The sequence below is a fragment of the Equus caballus genome, chromosome 4 (assembly GCF_041296265.1).
Source record: "Equus caballus isolate H_3958 breed thoroughbred chromosome 4, TB-T2T, whole genome shotgun sequence".
Taxonomy (NCBI): Eukaryota; Metazoa; Chordata; class Mammalia; order Perissodactyla; family Equidae; genus Equus; species Equus caballus.
In genome coordinates, this window is record NC_091687.1 from 41102719 (window position 1) to 41119778 (window position 17060).

Here is a 17060-nt window from a genome sequence, read left to right on the forward strand (position 1 = left end):
ACATCTGTACCCAGCTTCCTCTGCTTCATATGTGGGATGCCTACCACAGCATGGCTTGAGCAGCGGTGCCTAGGTCCACGCCCATGATCTGAACCGGCGAGCCCCAGGCATCAAAGCGGAGTGTGGGAACTTAACCACTGTGCCACTGGGCCGGCCCTGTCCATCACTATTTTTGTATCTAATGTTCATGGAATTGTCTCTATGATATCACCCTAAGGATGTTGGCTATTGGCCTACATAGATATTCTTTATCAAATTAAGAAAGTATGCCTGTCTCATTTTCATGTGTAACTATAGAATAAATGGTTCTGAGAACTTATTTTCTATGTTTTGGGTTTACTTAAAATATTTTTCATTGTTGTTTTACAGGATGTTCAGCTAAAAGTAAAAACCTACTTGCTTGGAACTGATTTGTCTATATTCAAATACGACGATTTCATCTTTGTTTTGGATATAATCAGCAGGTAGTGTTTGACAAGTTCTTGGCTTATTCTTTAGTTTGATTCATTCAACCATTATAATCAAAGAAATCATGAATTAGTAAGTTATTGTATATAACTTTTTCATGGATATGAAGATAATTGAACATTCATGATCTAATTTTTGATGGATTTGTATGTGAGTGTGTTTAATTATTTCTGCCCTTCAGATGTTTGTTAAACCATAATGGATTTTTGATCTTTAGAATCTTCAGACATCCAAACTTTTATGATTTGTTGCCTTTGAAGAAAGATGACCTGAACTTCTTTTTTTTCTATAATAAAGATTTTGCTGAAACTTATGTAATCTTTTTATCCAACTAGGTTGATGCAAGTTGGAGAAGAATTTTGTGGTAGCAAATCTGAAGTTTTGCAAGAGTCTATTAGAAAGCAAAGTGTCAATTATTTTAAGAACTACCATAGGTAAGAACTCTAATAAAGTAAGAATAGACTTATTTAGGTAGTAAGAATACTTTTGTCTAGTGCTTAACCTTATAGCATTAATTGATTCAAAACAGTTCTTTTTGAATTTGAAAGAATACGTTCTTTGTTGCTCTTTTTAGGATGGCTAAGGATTTTTTTTTACCAAAAATATCATAAAATATTCTCTTTACTTATTTATTGTAAATTTTAATATATTCTTGGTCTTAAGGGCCTCAAAATATTGAATTAAATTTTGAACTTATTTCTTTGTGGGTGAAAGATGATTATTACATCATGGTTCACCAGAAGAATTGGGCCACTGTTCTATCCCTGCATATGTGGTGTGAGCCAGTAAGGAAGTCAAGTCAGTAGAGGTAGCACTCAGTGAGGGGATGTTTAAGTACAAGTTTTCTGTGTTAATTGTAAATTATTAAATATTTGTTTTGAAAGAAGATTTAAATTGATCCTGTACCAAAGCAGAGCCGTTGAGTTTCATAATTAAATGAGGAGAATGTTTAAAAAATTTAAAAAAATTTTTAATTGCTTAAACCATAGGAAAGCGGTAATAAGGGAATAGCATGAAACCCTAATGCTGCCTTTATTTATAACTTCCTTTTCTATTAAAACTGAAGCCCTGCTACAACAGAAGCCCTGGTCTGTTCACATTGCTGTACAAAAAGAGAGGGGCCTTTTAATCACAGGTGGGAAAGAATAAGGATCTATGAAAAGGAGCCAGAAGCCTTACTTACCCTGTCAGAAAGAAAGCATGCCAGAGGTCCATTTCCCAAAGATTGTTTCATTTCTAACAAGATGAATGGGAGACCTTTTGGTGTTCTAGTGACTGCAAGATGCGTGCAATGAAAAAACACTGATTTATTTAATGGATTCCATTCTGCATTCTACTTATTGTTAAAATGTGTCTGTCATTTGTGGCAACCAGGCATGGGCATTTCTAAACTCTGACCGTGGTGAAGATTCCTCACAAAAGTTCAGCTTGATGAAATTAGACAACATAGAAATGAATTATTAAATGTTTCCAAAACACTCAACGTTTTTTTTAATTGAGGTCATAACAGTTTACAACATTGTGAAATTTCAGTTGTACATTATGATTTGTCTGTTACCATATAAGTGCTCGTCTTCACCCGTTGTGCCCAGCCCCCCAGCCCCCTTCCTCCTGGTAATCGCTGAACTGTTTTCTTTGTCCGTTTGTTTGTTCATCTTCTACATATGAGTGAGTGAAATATGGTATTTGTCTTTCTCTGGCTTATTTCACTTAACATAATACCCTCAAGGTCCATCCATGTTGTTGCAAATGGGATAATCTTGTCTTTTTTATGGCTGAGTAGTATTCCATTGTATATATATACACCACATCTTCCTTATCCATTTGTCAGTTGATGGGCACTCGAGTTGCTTCCATGTCTTGGGTATTGTGAGTAATGCTGCAGTGAACATAGGGGTGCATAAGTCTCTTTGAATTGTTGATTTCAAGTTCTTTGGATAGATCACCCAGTAGTGGGATAGCTGGGTCGTACGGTATTTCTGTTTTTAGTTTTTTGAGAAATCTCCATACTGTTTTCCATAGTGGCTGCACCAGTTTGCATTCCCACCAGCAGTGTATGAGGGTTCCCTTTTCTCCCCAACCTCTCTAACATTTGTTATTTTTTGTTTTGGTGTGATTATAGCCGTTTTAAATGGATGTAAGGTGATAACTTAGTGTAGTTTTGATTTGCATTTCCCTGATCATTAGTGATGTTGAACATCTTTTCATGTACCTATTGGTCATCTGTCTATCTTCTTTGGAGAAATGTCTGTTCATATCCTCTGCCTATGTTTTGATCAGGTTCTTTGTTTTTTTGTTGTTCAATTGTGTGAGTTCTTTATATATTATGGAGGTTAACTGTCCTTGTCAGATATATGATTTGCAAATATTTTCTCCCAAATGGTAGGTTGTCTTTTCGTTTTGATCCTGGTTTCCTTTGCCTTGCGGAAGCTCTTTAGTCTGATGATGTCCCACTTGTTTATTTTTTCTTTTGTTTTCCTTGTCCGAGAAGACGTGGTATTCGCAAAGATCCTTTTAAGACTGATGTCAGAGAGTGTATTACCTATGTTTTCTTCCAGAAGTTGTATGGTCTCAGGACTTACCTTCAAATCTTTGATCCATTTTGAGTTTATTTTTGTGTATGGCGTAAGATAATGGTCTATGTTCATTCTTTTGCATGTGGCTGTCCAGCTTCCCCAACACCATTTATTGAACAGACTTTTTTTTCTCCATTGTATGTTCGTAGCACCTTTGTTGAAGATTAGCTGTCTGTAGATGTGTGGTTGTATTTCTGGGCTTTTAGTTCTGTTCCATTGATCTGTGTGCCTGTTTTTGTACCAGTACCATGCTGTTTTGATTACTATAGCTTTGTAGTACATTTTGAATTCAGGGATTGTGCTGTTTCCAGCTTTGCTCTTTTTTCTTAGGATTGCTTTATTTATTTGGGGTCCTTTTTGCCCCATATGAATTTTAGGATTCTTTGTTGTATTTCTGTGAAGAATGTCATCAGGATTCTGACTGGGATTGCATTGAATCTGTAGATTGCTTTGGGTAGTATGAGCAGTTTAACTATGTTTATTCTTCTGATCCATGTGCATGGAATATCTTTCCATTTCTTTATGTCATCATCAATTTCTTTCAGTAATGTCTTATAGTTTTCATTGTATAGATCTTTCACTTCCTTGGTTAAATTTATTCCTAGATATTTTATTCTTTTTCTTGTAGTTGTAAATGGGTTTGTTTTCTTGAGTTCTCTTTCTTTTAGTTTGTTATTAGAGTATAGAAATGCAACTGATTTTTGTAAGTTGATTTTGTACCCTGAAGCTTTACTGTTATTGTTGATTATTTCTAATAGTTTTCCAATGGATTCTTTAGAGTTTTCTATATTTAAAGCTATGTCTTCTGTGAACAAGAGTTTTCATTTCTTGATTTCCTATTTGGATTCCTTTTATTCCTTTCTCTTGCCTAATTTCTCTGGCCCAAACCATGAGTACAATGTTGAATAAGTGTGGTGAGAGTGGGCACCCTTGTCTTGTTTCTATTCTCCGAGGGATGGCTTTCAATTTTTCCCCATTGAGTATGATGTTGGCCTGTGGTTTGTCATGTAAGGCCTTTATTATGTTGAGGTACTTTCCTTCTATCCCCATTTTGTTAAGAGTTTTTATCATAAATGGCTGTTGGATCTTGTCAAATGCTTTCTCTGCATCTGTTGAGATGATCATGTGGTTTTTATTCCTCATTTTATTAATGAGGTGTATCACATTGATTGATTTGCAGATGTTGAACCATCCCTGTGTCCCTGGTATAAATCCCGCTTGATCACATTGTATGGTCTTTTTGATGTTTGCTGTATTCCAGTTGCCAATATTTTGTTGAGGATTTTTGCATCTGTGTTCATCAGTGATATTGGCCTGTAATTTTCCTTCTTTGTATTGTCTTTGTCAAGCTTTGGTATCAGGGTTATGTTGGCCTCAGAGAATGTGTGAGGAAGTGTTCCATCTTCCCTAATTTTTTGGAATAGTTTGAGAAGGATAGGTATTAAATCTTCTTTGAATGTTTGGTAGTATTCTCCAGGGAAGCCATCTGGTCCTGGACTTTTATTTTTGGGGAGCTTTTTGATTACTGTTTCAATCTCTTTACTTATGATTGGTCTATTCAGATTATCTATTTCTTCTTGATTCAGCTTTGGAAGGTAGTAAGAGTCTTAAGAATTTATCCATTTCTTCTAGATTGTCCAAGTTGTTGGCATATAGCTTTTCATAGTATTCTCTTATAACCTTTTGTGTTTCTGTGGTATCCATTGTAATTTGTCCTCTTTCATTTCTAATTTTATTTATTTGAGCTTTTTCTCTTATTTTCTTTGTGAATCTGGCTAAGGGTTTGTCAGTTTTGTTTACCTTCTCAAAGAACCAGCTCTTTGTTTCATTGATCCTTTCTACTGTCTTTTTTGTTTCAATTGCATTTATTTCTGCTCTGATTTTTATTATTTCCCTCCTTCTGCTGACTTTGGGCTTTGTTTGTTCTTCTTTTTCTAATTCTGTTAGGTATAGTTTGAGATTGCTTATTTGGGACTTTTCCTGTTTGTTAAGGTGTGCCTGTATTGCGATGAATTTCCCCCTTAGGACCACTTTTCCTGTGTCCCATATCAGTTGTTATGGTATGTTTTAATTTTCATTTGTCTCCGGATTTTTTTAATTTCTCCTGTGATTTCTTCAATGAGCCATTGCTTGTTCAGTAACATGTTTAGTCTCCACATCTTTGTCCCTTTCTTAACTTTTTTCTTGTAATTAATTTCTAGTTTCATAGCATTATGGTTGGAAAAGATGCTTGTTATTATTTCAATCTTCTTAAATTTATTGAGGCTTGCCTTTTTTCCCAGCATATGATCTATCCTTCAGAATGTTCCATGTGCAGTTGAGAAGAATGTGTATTCTGCTGGTTTTGGATGGAGTGTTCTATATATATCTGTTAAGTCCATCTGGTCTAGTTTTTCATTTAATTCCATCAAGTCACTCAATATTTTAATGGACTTCTAGAAACATTTACGGAACATATTTCCCCCTGAAGAGACTGTATTGTATTGTTAGGAGGAGAGCTGGACTGGGAGATAGTAGACTCAGGTTCTTATCCCATTTTTGCTGCTTGCCAGCTCCCTGACATTGACCAAATCATTTAACCCCTCTGGGCTATTGTTCTATCAACTGTAAAAATAAGGTAGCTGGACTAAAAGGTCTCTGTAAGTGTTGCCTGCAGATCTTGCCCTTTTTTCTTGCTGCATTGTATATTGTGAAAATTGGAATAGGTTAAAAAGTAAAGATCTAAATTTTTTTTAGTATTCTTCTCTTTCCCTAGTGTTTAAAGCAGTATAGCATATATATTGGCTGTAGTCATTATCTCACCAATGGCTCCATTTAGAAAACTCTAATGAAAGGCATTTGGTAAAGTTGATGCCAGCCATCAACGTGTTCTAAAGTACATCTGTTTCTTTGTAAAGTAAGGTAAACTTGACAGGCAGTTTAGAAATGATGTCAGTGTGCATATATTGAACTGGTGAAAGTTATTACATTTGCCAGTGATAAATCTAAATCTACTAAATTACAATAATATCTCTTTCACGAAATCCTACCACATAAATACGAAAGACAGTATGAAACATAGTGAAATATAGATCAAGCGTGCTTTAATTTTGTTATAAAGTGTTTAAATATGCTTACAATTTGTTTCATGGTCCTCTACTGTCAGATAGAACTCTTGAGAATGAAGAGATTCTTGAACCAAATTATTCTGACTTCGAGTCTATTTAGGCTATTGGTTTGAAGATATAGGCATAATAAAAAGGTAAAAAGAGAAGTATTTTACTTTTAGCTGAAACATCTATTTATAAAGTATACTCATGTTGCTTGTGGTAGTTGTATTAAAGTATGCATGGCATTATCTATTTCTAGGGCAAAACTGTATGAGCATGTGAGGGAACACAGTGTGTATCAATATGAATTCTTATCTTTCAAAAATAGAAGTTTTATTCCCCTAAATTTATGTTCAAGTTCTAAGTTTGTATACATGCAAAGCTGTCATTCTTCTGCCAGATGTTGCAGAATTCCCCAAAGCACAAATAATCTAAACAGTAATGACATAGAAATTATGTAGAAGTGTATAATTGCCAAAACATTCTATTTAAGTACATTTTATTTTTAATTACAGTCGTGTACTGCATAATGATGTTTTGGTCAACAACAGAACGTATATACAACAGTGGTCCTATAAGATCAGTACCATACAACCTAGGTGTGTAGCAGGCTATACCATTTAAGTTTGTGTAAATGCACTCTGTGATGTTTGCATAATGAGTCATTTTCTCAGAATGTATCCCTGTAACAACGTAACACGTGACACATGACTGTACTTTAATAATCAAAGCTTATAAAATGTTTTCAAGGATCCTAAAGGTGGATTGACTGATGAGGGGTCACCTCATTTTTTTAGGGAGAAAAATTCTCCCCCGTTTTTTTTTTTTTTTAATTATTTTTGTTTGAGGAAGATTAGCCCTGAGCTAACTACTGCCAATCCTCGTCTTTTTGCTGAGGAAGACTGGCCCTGAGCTAACATCCGTGCCCATCCTCCTCTACTTTATACATGGGATGCCTACCACAGCATGGCTTGCCAAGTGGTGCCATGTCTGCACCCCGGATCTGAACTGGCGAAACCCGGGCCGCTGAAAAGTGGAATGTGCGAACTTAACCACTGCGTCACCGGGCCAGCCCCAAAGTTCTCCCCTTGCTTGAGTCATAAAAGTTTATTCTTTAAGTATCTTTAAGGTGTGTGTTTCTAGGGTTAAGTTTATTATCCATACACTTACCTTTGTTTTCTGCCTGGACTAAGTGATTTAATCATCTCTTCTTTTTTGAATATTGGGCCTGATATCTTGTAGAACTGACTGACTTCTCCCTCCCCTCTGCGCCCAATAGATTCTCGGCCAAATGAGCTGTTTTGGTTAAGGCTTCAGAAAGAGGAGTAAATAGGTTATTAATCGTTTTAGTTGTTTTATAGTAGATCTCAGAAAGAGATTTTTTTAAGGGAAAAAAACTAACAAATATAATAGCTTCAATTTACAAGTGTCCAAGCATATGTTTTAACTACTATTGTTGCGTGACAAACTATCCTGAAACTTTATGACCTTAACCACCATTTTATCATTATTTCATTTGTTCGCTGAGTCAGGAATTTAGGCAGGAATCAACTGAGTGATTCTTCTCCTCCTCATAGCATTGTCTGAAGTGACTAAGCAGTACTCAGCTGGTGGAAGGGTTTGTCTAGAACGTCCATGATGCCTTTACTTGCAGCTTGGTGGAGGTGGCTAGAGATGTACACAGCTGGGGGTGTTAGCCAGAGTGCCTGCATGTGGCCTCTCCAGTGTGGTGATGTTAGGGTGGTTGGACTTGGTACATGACAGCTGGCTTCCCATAGAACTAGCTTTACAAGAGAACCAGGCAGAGGCTACATGGCCTTATTGATATAGGCTCGAAAGTCATGCAGTCCTTCCATCACATTCCATTGAATACAGTCATGTCATAAGGCTGGCCCAGATTCAAGGGGAGAGAAATTAGACTTTACCTTTTGATGGATTAGTAAGGTATTGTTGTAGAGGAGCATGTGTGTGGGATAGGAGATACTGTTGCAGCCTTTTTTGCTATATTCCTTGAGAAAATAGGGAGAAATGTCTCTAGAAAATTTTTTTTGGCCTTGGTGATAATGATACCAATAAATTTATTTAATTTATTTTTAATATTTAAAACATTTTACTGAAAATTAGATTATATAAAAATAAAAGTATTTTCTATCTAAACTATAAAGAGGCCTTAAATTTTGAAGTTAAAATGAGAACAAAGGAACAATGTCTTCATTGTGTATGTTTTAGACTACAACCTCTACCATATATACATGGTGTATATTTATACATACATACGTACACACATGTACACTAATAGTGGGTAGACCACTATTAAACCCCTCTTAGTTTATGTTGTTATTGATTTCCAATTTTCTTCCTTCTGGTGAAGAGTTTGGGGCAGTGTGGTATTATCAGTTGCCTTGTGTTCCTACCTCTATTGTGCTACTCACTAGCTTCACTACCTGTTTGATTTTTAACCAAATTTTTTACTTCTCAGAATATCAAGTTCCTTCTCTAAAAAATGTAAAAGGCTTATACAGGATACTGTACCATCTTTAAACTCTGTGACTTTATCATTTGTTTTTAGAGCCTGTCTTTAATTGCTTCAAGTCTTTTATCAGGTTAAGTAAAAGATCTGGGTTTCACACAGTTCTGATTCATTGATATTTTTCCTTTAACTTGTAGATCAACATATTTGAGATACTTTGTAGATCAGTTATTATCTTCACTGTATTTGCTCTTTAACATCTCTTTAATTTTATTTTAGTTGTACCTATTCTTTTCTACTAAAGAAGGTTCTTTGTATCCTGCTTGTATCTTGTTTCTTAAAGACATAGTTGGTACCCGAAGTGGTTAAATAGTAATAGTCAGGATTGCTTTCCACATAATTTTATGATTGCGGTCAATTCTGTTATTCAGCATCTGATTACAGTTTGTACTTTACATACTCATTGCTTTTTCATCATAGGTGCTATCCTTTTTGTATATTAGTATAGTAAAAGAAAGGAAGTAAAATGCAAATCTTTCAATTTGTGTAAAATGTTCTTGCAGAAAGATGTAAAGGAAGTTTTCTGTGGCTCTAACAAATCAATTTGGATAATATTAACCAATTTATCATTCACAGTCAAAAAATAAGTAGATTTTTGCGTTTGATTATTCTTTCCAACTATGTTGCAGTGAAAAGAACAAGATTTGGAAATCAGGGCCCTTGTCTCTTCTGTCTACTAGTTGTGGCCTGTGACCCTTCACAAGTGGATTGACGTTTTGTTAGGCCCTCTGTGGCCTTATCTTGAAAATGGCCCTGCTGTTTATTGCAGAGAATTTAGGGAGAAATGTGAGAGGATTATTAATGTTTTTTCTTTTGGAAAAAATTTATTGAAGTGTAACGTACATAAAAGTACACACATCTTAATGTACAACTCCAGGAATTTTTACGTATATGTATACCACATAAGCACATAGATTAAGAGCTAGAATTTTTCCAAAACCCCAGAAGGATCCCTGTCCTTTCTCAATCAATACCCTCATTAGATTAGCCACACTTTGACTTTTATCACCATTGATTAGTCATGCCTCTTTTTGAACATTATGTAAAAAATGCTTTTTTTATGCTATTCTGAATTGTATTGCCTTTTGTTTTTAATTTCCATGGTTGCACACACACACACACACACACAAATTGATTTAGTATATTGACCTTAGGTTCCTGTGATCTGGTGGTTAAATTAGCATTTTATTATATCTAGTAGTTTGGAGATTCTGTTGAATTTTGTATGTGTATAATTATGTCATTTGTGAATAATGATGGTTTTGTGTATTCCTTTTTAATCTTTTTACTGGTTAGGACTTCTGGTAAAATGTTGAATAGCAGTGGTGATTTTTCAGTGGTTTATCATTATGGCTTTCTCCAGAGCTGGCAGTCCAGGAGGACAGGTGGTTTTGTGGTAGGTTATACATATTCTATATCAGATTAAAGAAATTCATCAGAGACAAAGTAGACTTTAAGGCAAGAAGTATTACTAAAAATAAAGAGGATGCTTCATAATGAAAAGCGTTTATTCATTAGGAAGATGTAACAATCCTAAATTTGTATACCCCTACTAACATAACTTCAAAATATGTAAAGCAAAAATAAAAAGCTAAAAGGAAAAATAGACAATTTCATAATTATAGTTGCAAAGTTTTGTATACTGCTTTTAGTAATTGATAATGTAGGCAAACCAAAAAAATCAGTAAGGATATATGTTTGACCATTATTTTTAATAAAATCTGCCTCACTGATATGTGTGTGTGCATGCGTATGTGTGTGTATAACTCAACATTTGACAACTGCAGAATGTATACTTTTTTTAAAAGCATGTGGGAAATTTATCAAAATTGATCATCTGCTGAGCCATAAAAGCAAGTTCTTAAAAAAATGTCAGAGGATTGAAATCATAGAGAGTATATTCTGTGACCATAGTGGAATTAAACTAGAAATAAATAATGGAGAGAGAACTAGAAAATCCACCAGTTTTTGGAAATAAACAATGTACTTCCAGTGCTCAAAGAAGAAATCATATTGGAAATAAGAAAATACTTTTAAACAAATAATATTAAAACTATGGCATCAAAATTGTGGGATACAGCTAAAGCAGAGGGGAGAGTTTCTAGGTTTAAATGCACTTTTTGGAAAAGAAGAAAGTTTGAAAATCAGTGCAGTAAACTTCAAAGTTACCAAAAATGATAGCAAGTTAAAACAAAACAACAGAAATGAAAGAAAACTATAAGGGCAGAAATCAATGAAATAGAAAGCAAATGTATAACAGAGAAATCTACAAAACTACTAGCAAGATTGAGCAAGAAAAAACCCCAAAAATTATCAATATCAGCAGTCAAAAAGAAGATATCTACAGATATTAAATAGATAGTAAGATGAAAGGAACAATTTTATGCTAATAAAATTCACAATTTAGATGAAATGAAGAAATTTCTTGTAAAACTGAACTTAAGCTGACAAAACATAGACAATCTGAATAGTTTTGTGTCTTTTGAAGAAATTGAACCTGTACCTCAAAACATTTCCATAAAGACAATCTCCAGGGCTGGCCTGGTGGTGCAGCGCTTAAGTTCGCATGTTCTGTTTCTCAGCGGCCCCGGGTTTGCCGGTTCTGATCCTGGGTGCGGACATGGCACTGCTTGGCAAAAGCCATGCTGTGGTAGGCATCCCACATATAAAGTAGAGGAAGATGGGCATCGAGGTTAGCTCAGGGCCAGTCTTCCTCAGCAAAAAGAGGAGGATTGGCAGCAGTTAGCTCAGGGCTAATCTTCCTCAAAAAAAAAAAAAAAAAAAAAATCTCCAGGCCTGTTGCCCTCACTGGTAAATTTTACCAAACATTTAAGGAGGAAGTCTCAACACCAACTCTGTGAAAGAATAAGGAAAGAGAAAATGCTTGATAACTTGTTTTATGAGGCCAGCACAGCAATGATATCAAAACATAACAAGGACCTTGCAAAAACAAAAAATTTATAGGGTAGTGTCTTGTAAGAACATAGATATAAAAACCCTAAACAAATATTGGCAAAATCCATCAGTGATATCTGAAAAGGATAATACATACATCATGAACAGGTATGGTTTATTGCAGGAGAACAAGATTGGCTAAACAGTTAAAATTAATAAATTTAATTTACCAATTAACAGAATATAGGAAAGATACCATAATGATCATCTTAATAGGTGAAGAAAAAAATTTTGATAAAAAATTCCACCTAGTTCATGATTATAAGAAATCACTTTTGTGTGTAATTTTTCAATTTAATTATAGCCTTGTATTTAAGTGTGCCTCTTGTTAACAGCATATAATTTGGTCTTGTTTTGTTAATGTCTTTAAATCTAGTCTGATGATTTTCATATTTTGATTGAACTGCTTTTTCCATTTCCATTTATATTTTTATTGACATAGTGGTGTTTAAACTTATCCTATTGCTGTTTGATTTCTAAGTGTTATCTATTCTTTTCTCATTTATTGTTTCTCTTCCTTTCTTTTGGATTGGTTATGTATATTTTTAATTTTATACCATTTTTTCCTCAGCTTTTAAAAAATATATTCTTGTAGTGGTTATCATCAACATTTCAGGATGCATTCCTATTCTACTATAGTTGATCTTAGGTTAGTTTGCTTGCAGAATAATGCAAGAACCAACCTTGCGAAATAGTTCCAAATAATGCAAAAACCAATAATGCTTTTACCTTCTCTCACTCTTAGTGTTTTTGTCGTATACTTTTACTTTCTATATGATTTCTGTATACTTTTTGTGCATAGGGTTGACTAAGTTTCTTCCATCTGTGAGTTGGTGCCTTTTCTCATTGTAATAGCTGTATATTATTATGTAATAAATTGCCATGAATTTAGCAGCTTAAAACAACAACCATTTGTTATCTCGTAGTTCTGTAGGTTAGACGTCTGGGTTAGCTTGTCTAGGCTCTCAGCTTAGCGTCTCACAGGGCCAAAATCAAGGTGTCAGTCAGGCTGGGCTCTTGTCTAAAGGCTTTGAGGAAGAATCGGCATCTGAGCACATTTAGGATGTTCGCAGGATTCAGTTTCCTGTGGTTTTAGAACTGAGGTCCCTATTTTTTTGCTGACTGCCAGCCAGGGAGCATTGTCAGCTTCTAGAAGCTGCTCTCCATTCCTTCCACTGACCTCTTCCAGCTTAAAAGCCAGCAGTGGCACGTCAAGTTTTTCTCATGCTTTCATTCTCCCTGACTTCCCCTTCTGCCATCAGGAAGAGAAAAAACTGCTTTAAAAGGGCTTATTTGATTAGATTGGTTCCACTTGAATAATCCCCCTTTTGGTTAACTCAGTCAGCTGGTTAGTAATCTTAATTACATCTGCAAAATCCCTTTTTGCCATATATGGTAAAATAGTCATGGGTGTAAGATGTTGTTTTATTCAGTCCTGGAAATTAGGCCACATAGACTTGAGGGGGGCCATTTTAGAGTCCTGCCTACCTTAATAATTTTTTAAATAATGGCTTTATTGAGATATAATTCACAGACCAAAAATTCACTTCAACAATGAAATATCTAATATTTCAGAATATTTTTGCCACTTCAAAAAGAAACCCCATATCCATTGTAGTCACTCTTTCCCTCCCAGAGACCCTGACAATCACTAATCTAGTTTTTGTTTCTTTGTATTTGCCTATTCTGGAAGAATCATACATTATGTGGCCTTTTGCATTTGGCTTTCACTTAGCGTGTTTTCAAAGATTCATCTGAGTTGTAACGTGTAACAGAACTTTATTTTTTTATGGCTGAATAATATTCCATTATATAGGTATACCACATTTTGTTTATCCATTCCTCAGTGAATGGACATTTGGATTGTTTTTTGGCTGTTATGAATAATGCTGTTGTGAACATTCATGTGTTAAGTTTTTGCATAGACATATGTTTTCAGTTCTTTGAGTATATACCTAGGAGTGTATGGTAGGCTGAAAAGTGACTACCTCAAAGAAAAAAAAAAATCAGATCCTAATAAATGGAAACTGTAAGTGTGAATTTATTTGCAAAAAGTGTCTTGTAGATATGAATAAATTAATGATCTTGTGATAAGGAGATTATCCTGGATTATCTGGGTGGGACCTAAATGCCATCACAGTTAACAGGGAGGTGGAGGGGGATTTGACACAGACACAGGGGAAAAGACACACACACACAGAGGAGAAAGTAATGTGAAGACAGAGGCAGAAATTGGAGTGCTGTGGCCACAAGCCAAGGAATGGCGGCAACCACCATAAACTGGAAGAGGCAAGGAACAGATTCTAAGATGATGTTCAGAGCTTCCAGAGAGAGTGTAGCCCTGCTGACATCTTGATTTCAACCTAGTGATGCTAGTTTCAGACTTCTGGCCTCCAGAACTGTGAGAGAATAAATTTCTGTTGTTGCGAGTCATCCAGTTTGTGGTAATTTGTTACAGCAGCTACAGGAAGCCAATACAGAATGGAATTGCTGGGTCATATGGTATCTCTATGTTTAACATTTTGAGGAAGTCCCAAGCTTTTTTCCTGAGTGGCTACACCATTTTACATTCTTGCCAGCACTGTATAAGGATTCTAATTTCTCCAGATCCTTGTGAACACTTGTTGTCTGTCTCTTTGGTGATAGCTATCCTAGTGGGTGTGAAGTGGCATCTCATTATGGTTTGGGCTTACATTTGTCTAATGACTGATGATGTTCAGAATCTTTTTATGTGCTTGTTGGTCATGAGTATATCTTCTGTGCCCAAAATGCCTATTCAAGCCTTTGCCCATTTTTTAAATTAGGTTACATGTCTTATTTTTATTTATTTATTTTTTGAGGAAGGTTAGCCCTGAGCTAACTGCTGCCAACCCTCCTCTTTTTGCTGAGGAAGACTGGCCCTGAGCTAACATCCATGCCCATCTTCCTCTACTTTATATGTGGGATGCCTACCACAGCATGGTGTGCCAAGCGGTACATGTCTTTTTATTGTTGACTTGTAAGAGTTGTAAACTTTTATCGTTTTAATTCTTACGTTAGGTATGTGATTCATTTTACTTATTTTTGTATGTGGTGTGAGGTACAGGCACAGTCACTTTTGGGAAATTCTCAGCAATTACCTCTGCAAATGGTGCTTCTGCTCATTCTGTCCCCTCCATCTACTGATGTGTACTGGATGTTTTGACGATGTCTCAAATGTCTTATGATCTTTTCTGTTTCTTCCATTTATTTTTTCAATTTGTGCTTCAGTTTGGATATTTTCTATCAATCTGTCTTCCAATTCACTGGTCCTGTCTTCTGCTGTTTTACTTATCCAATCAATTTTAATTTGGGGAATTGTATTTTTCAGTTACAGAATGTCTATTTGATTCCTTCTTTGTTTGTTTTAGTATTGCAATTCTTTGAAATTCTCCTTTCTGTCCATTTTGTATGTCTTCCTCTATTTTATTTAAGTTCTTTATAATAGTTATCTTCAAGTTGTCTGTTAGCTCTAATATTTGGATATTCTGCTTTTCACAGATTTACTCATTTATTGTCTCTTCATTTTAGAACCTGTGGATTTAAAAATAAAATCTAGATTTTGTTTTTAGCATGGTAGTAACAGCAATGAGGCTTGTTGCAGGAAGGGGAAGAGTAGGGCGGGCACTGGCCCTTTGTTTCCTGGGTCAACTGGAAGGAAGTATTTTTTTTTCTGGGACTGCCTATATAGTGTACTGATTACTTAGGATAGGTGGTAAGAGCAATAGCATTAAGGAAAGAAGAGATCAGTATGACGTAAGTGGTTAGTGAAATGTTGGGTATGTAAGTGCCATGCTTGCTAATTTGTAAATGCATATGAGGGTAGACACTGAGCTAAATATATTTGGAGAGTAATAATCATTTTGATATTGTGGCTTAGTGAGTGTAATTAAGGTCTGTGCTATTTAGCATAAAGCATTTCTCAGTATTTATGATCTCATAAACCCTGTAAATTGGTTCGCTCTTTTTTGGCATTGATACATGATTAGCTAAGGATATTTTAAGTACGTGAGTTGATGAATAGTTTTTAGTTTAGTCCCTTAATAAAAATGTACTTTCCTATGATTCATTATTTTTGCAATATAGTAAAAATATTCTGAGTTTAGTAAATATTTGAGAGAATTTTTTCTCTTAGGATGATAAAATATTAACAAGTAAAAGTAAATGTTTGTGTTTACTATGTTGGTCTGAATAGGTTCTCAAAGTTGATTATGATCATGATGATAATCCTATAATCATTTGTATTGTGTTTTGTTTTCTTAATTCGTCTGTGCAGTGTACTTTTCTTCTGACTTTTTGGATTGTTCATTTTCTTTTTTTAAGAACACGGCTTGATGAACTGAGAATGTTTCTGGAGAATGAGACCTGGGAACTTTGTCCTGTTAAATCAAATTTCAGCATCTTGCAACTTCATGTAAGTGTTTCTTAACAGCAAATAAATCTGTCTTTAATTTAGGCATCTTTAAAAAGAAAACCAGATACATGAAAGCATTTACAAAATAATTGAGAAATAGTGCCTTTTCTTCCTTCCCAAAAAGTGATTGATAACTAGCCTCTTTTACAAGAGTGATCCTTTTATGGATGTCAAAATCTGTCTTTTTTTTTTTACGTATTCGATTTATCCACTTCAGGAAATCTCTTTTGCCTAGAAACTGAGTCACAATTAAAATAATTTTTTTTCCTTTGATTTCTGAAGAGGGTCTATTACTTTATTTAAATTTTGTAGAAAATTAGTTATATTTTGATGGTCTTTAATGAAAATACTTATATTTGTAGAATATTTGTCATTTCTTAAAGGGAATAATAGGTTCGCAATTTATGCTACAACTCAAAAATTTTCCTGTAGTGAGAAATGCCCCAGAAATAGAAGAGGCACTTATAAAAAATACTCTTAACTAATTTTTGTTAGTTAATTGATTTCTTGAATCCTTTAGCATACATAATCTGTGAAAATATCGTTAATTGATTTGCTTTTTCCTGTGTTTCAAACACATTGTAGATAAATATTCCTTGTGTGATAGATTGTGTCCTCCAAGTACCAAATATCGCAATGCCATGTATAAACTTAGATCCCTGTTTAGAAGGTTTAGTGTGTTTGTTTTTGCCTTTGGAAGGAATGGCTTTCTAGAAGCAGTTTTCTTATTCTGAATAAATGTGAAGAATATGTGATTAAAAGGTTTTTTATAGGGGTGGACTTTATGCTCTTTATAGGGGTGGACTTTATGCTCATATTGTATAGTAACTTACTTCTTATCCAGTTCTATCATATTGCTTTTCTAATGTGGAAATATTAAATACACTGAAACATGTTGATTAGTAAATGCTTTAAAGACAGCAACATTAACATTAACATTATTTTAGAATTCTTAAGATGATTCCTTAACATTATTTAAAGTTCTAACATTGATTTTAGAATCCCTAATT

General features: G+C 34.6%; 1 protein-coding gene across 5 annotated transcripts in view; it reads left to right on the plus strand.

Annotated features, from left to right (window-relative positions):
• VPS50 (VPS50 subunit of EARP/GARPII complex) overlaps window positions 1–17060 on the plus strand; it is a 131672-nt gene that overhangs the window by 61975 nt on the left and 52637 nt on the right. For all 5 annotated transcript variants that reach the window (XR_011437799.1, XM_001492642.6, XM_023639202.2 and 2 more), the window contains 3 exons: window positions 370–464; window positions 804–902; window positions 15960–16050. Coding sequence is in view for 4 of the 5 variants with exons in the window: in XM_001492642.6 (XP_001492692.1) it covers window positions 370–464; window positions 804–902; window positions 15960–16050 (285 nt within the window). In the remaining variant the exon portion in view is untranslated. The remainder of the gene's footprint in view (window positions 1–369; window positions 465–803; window positions 903–15959; window positions 16051–17060) is intronic.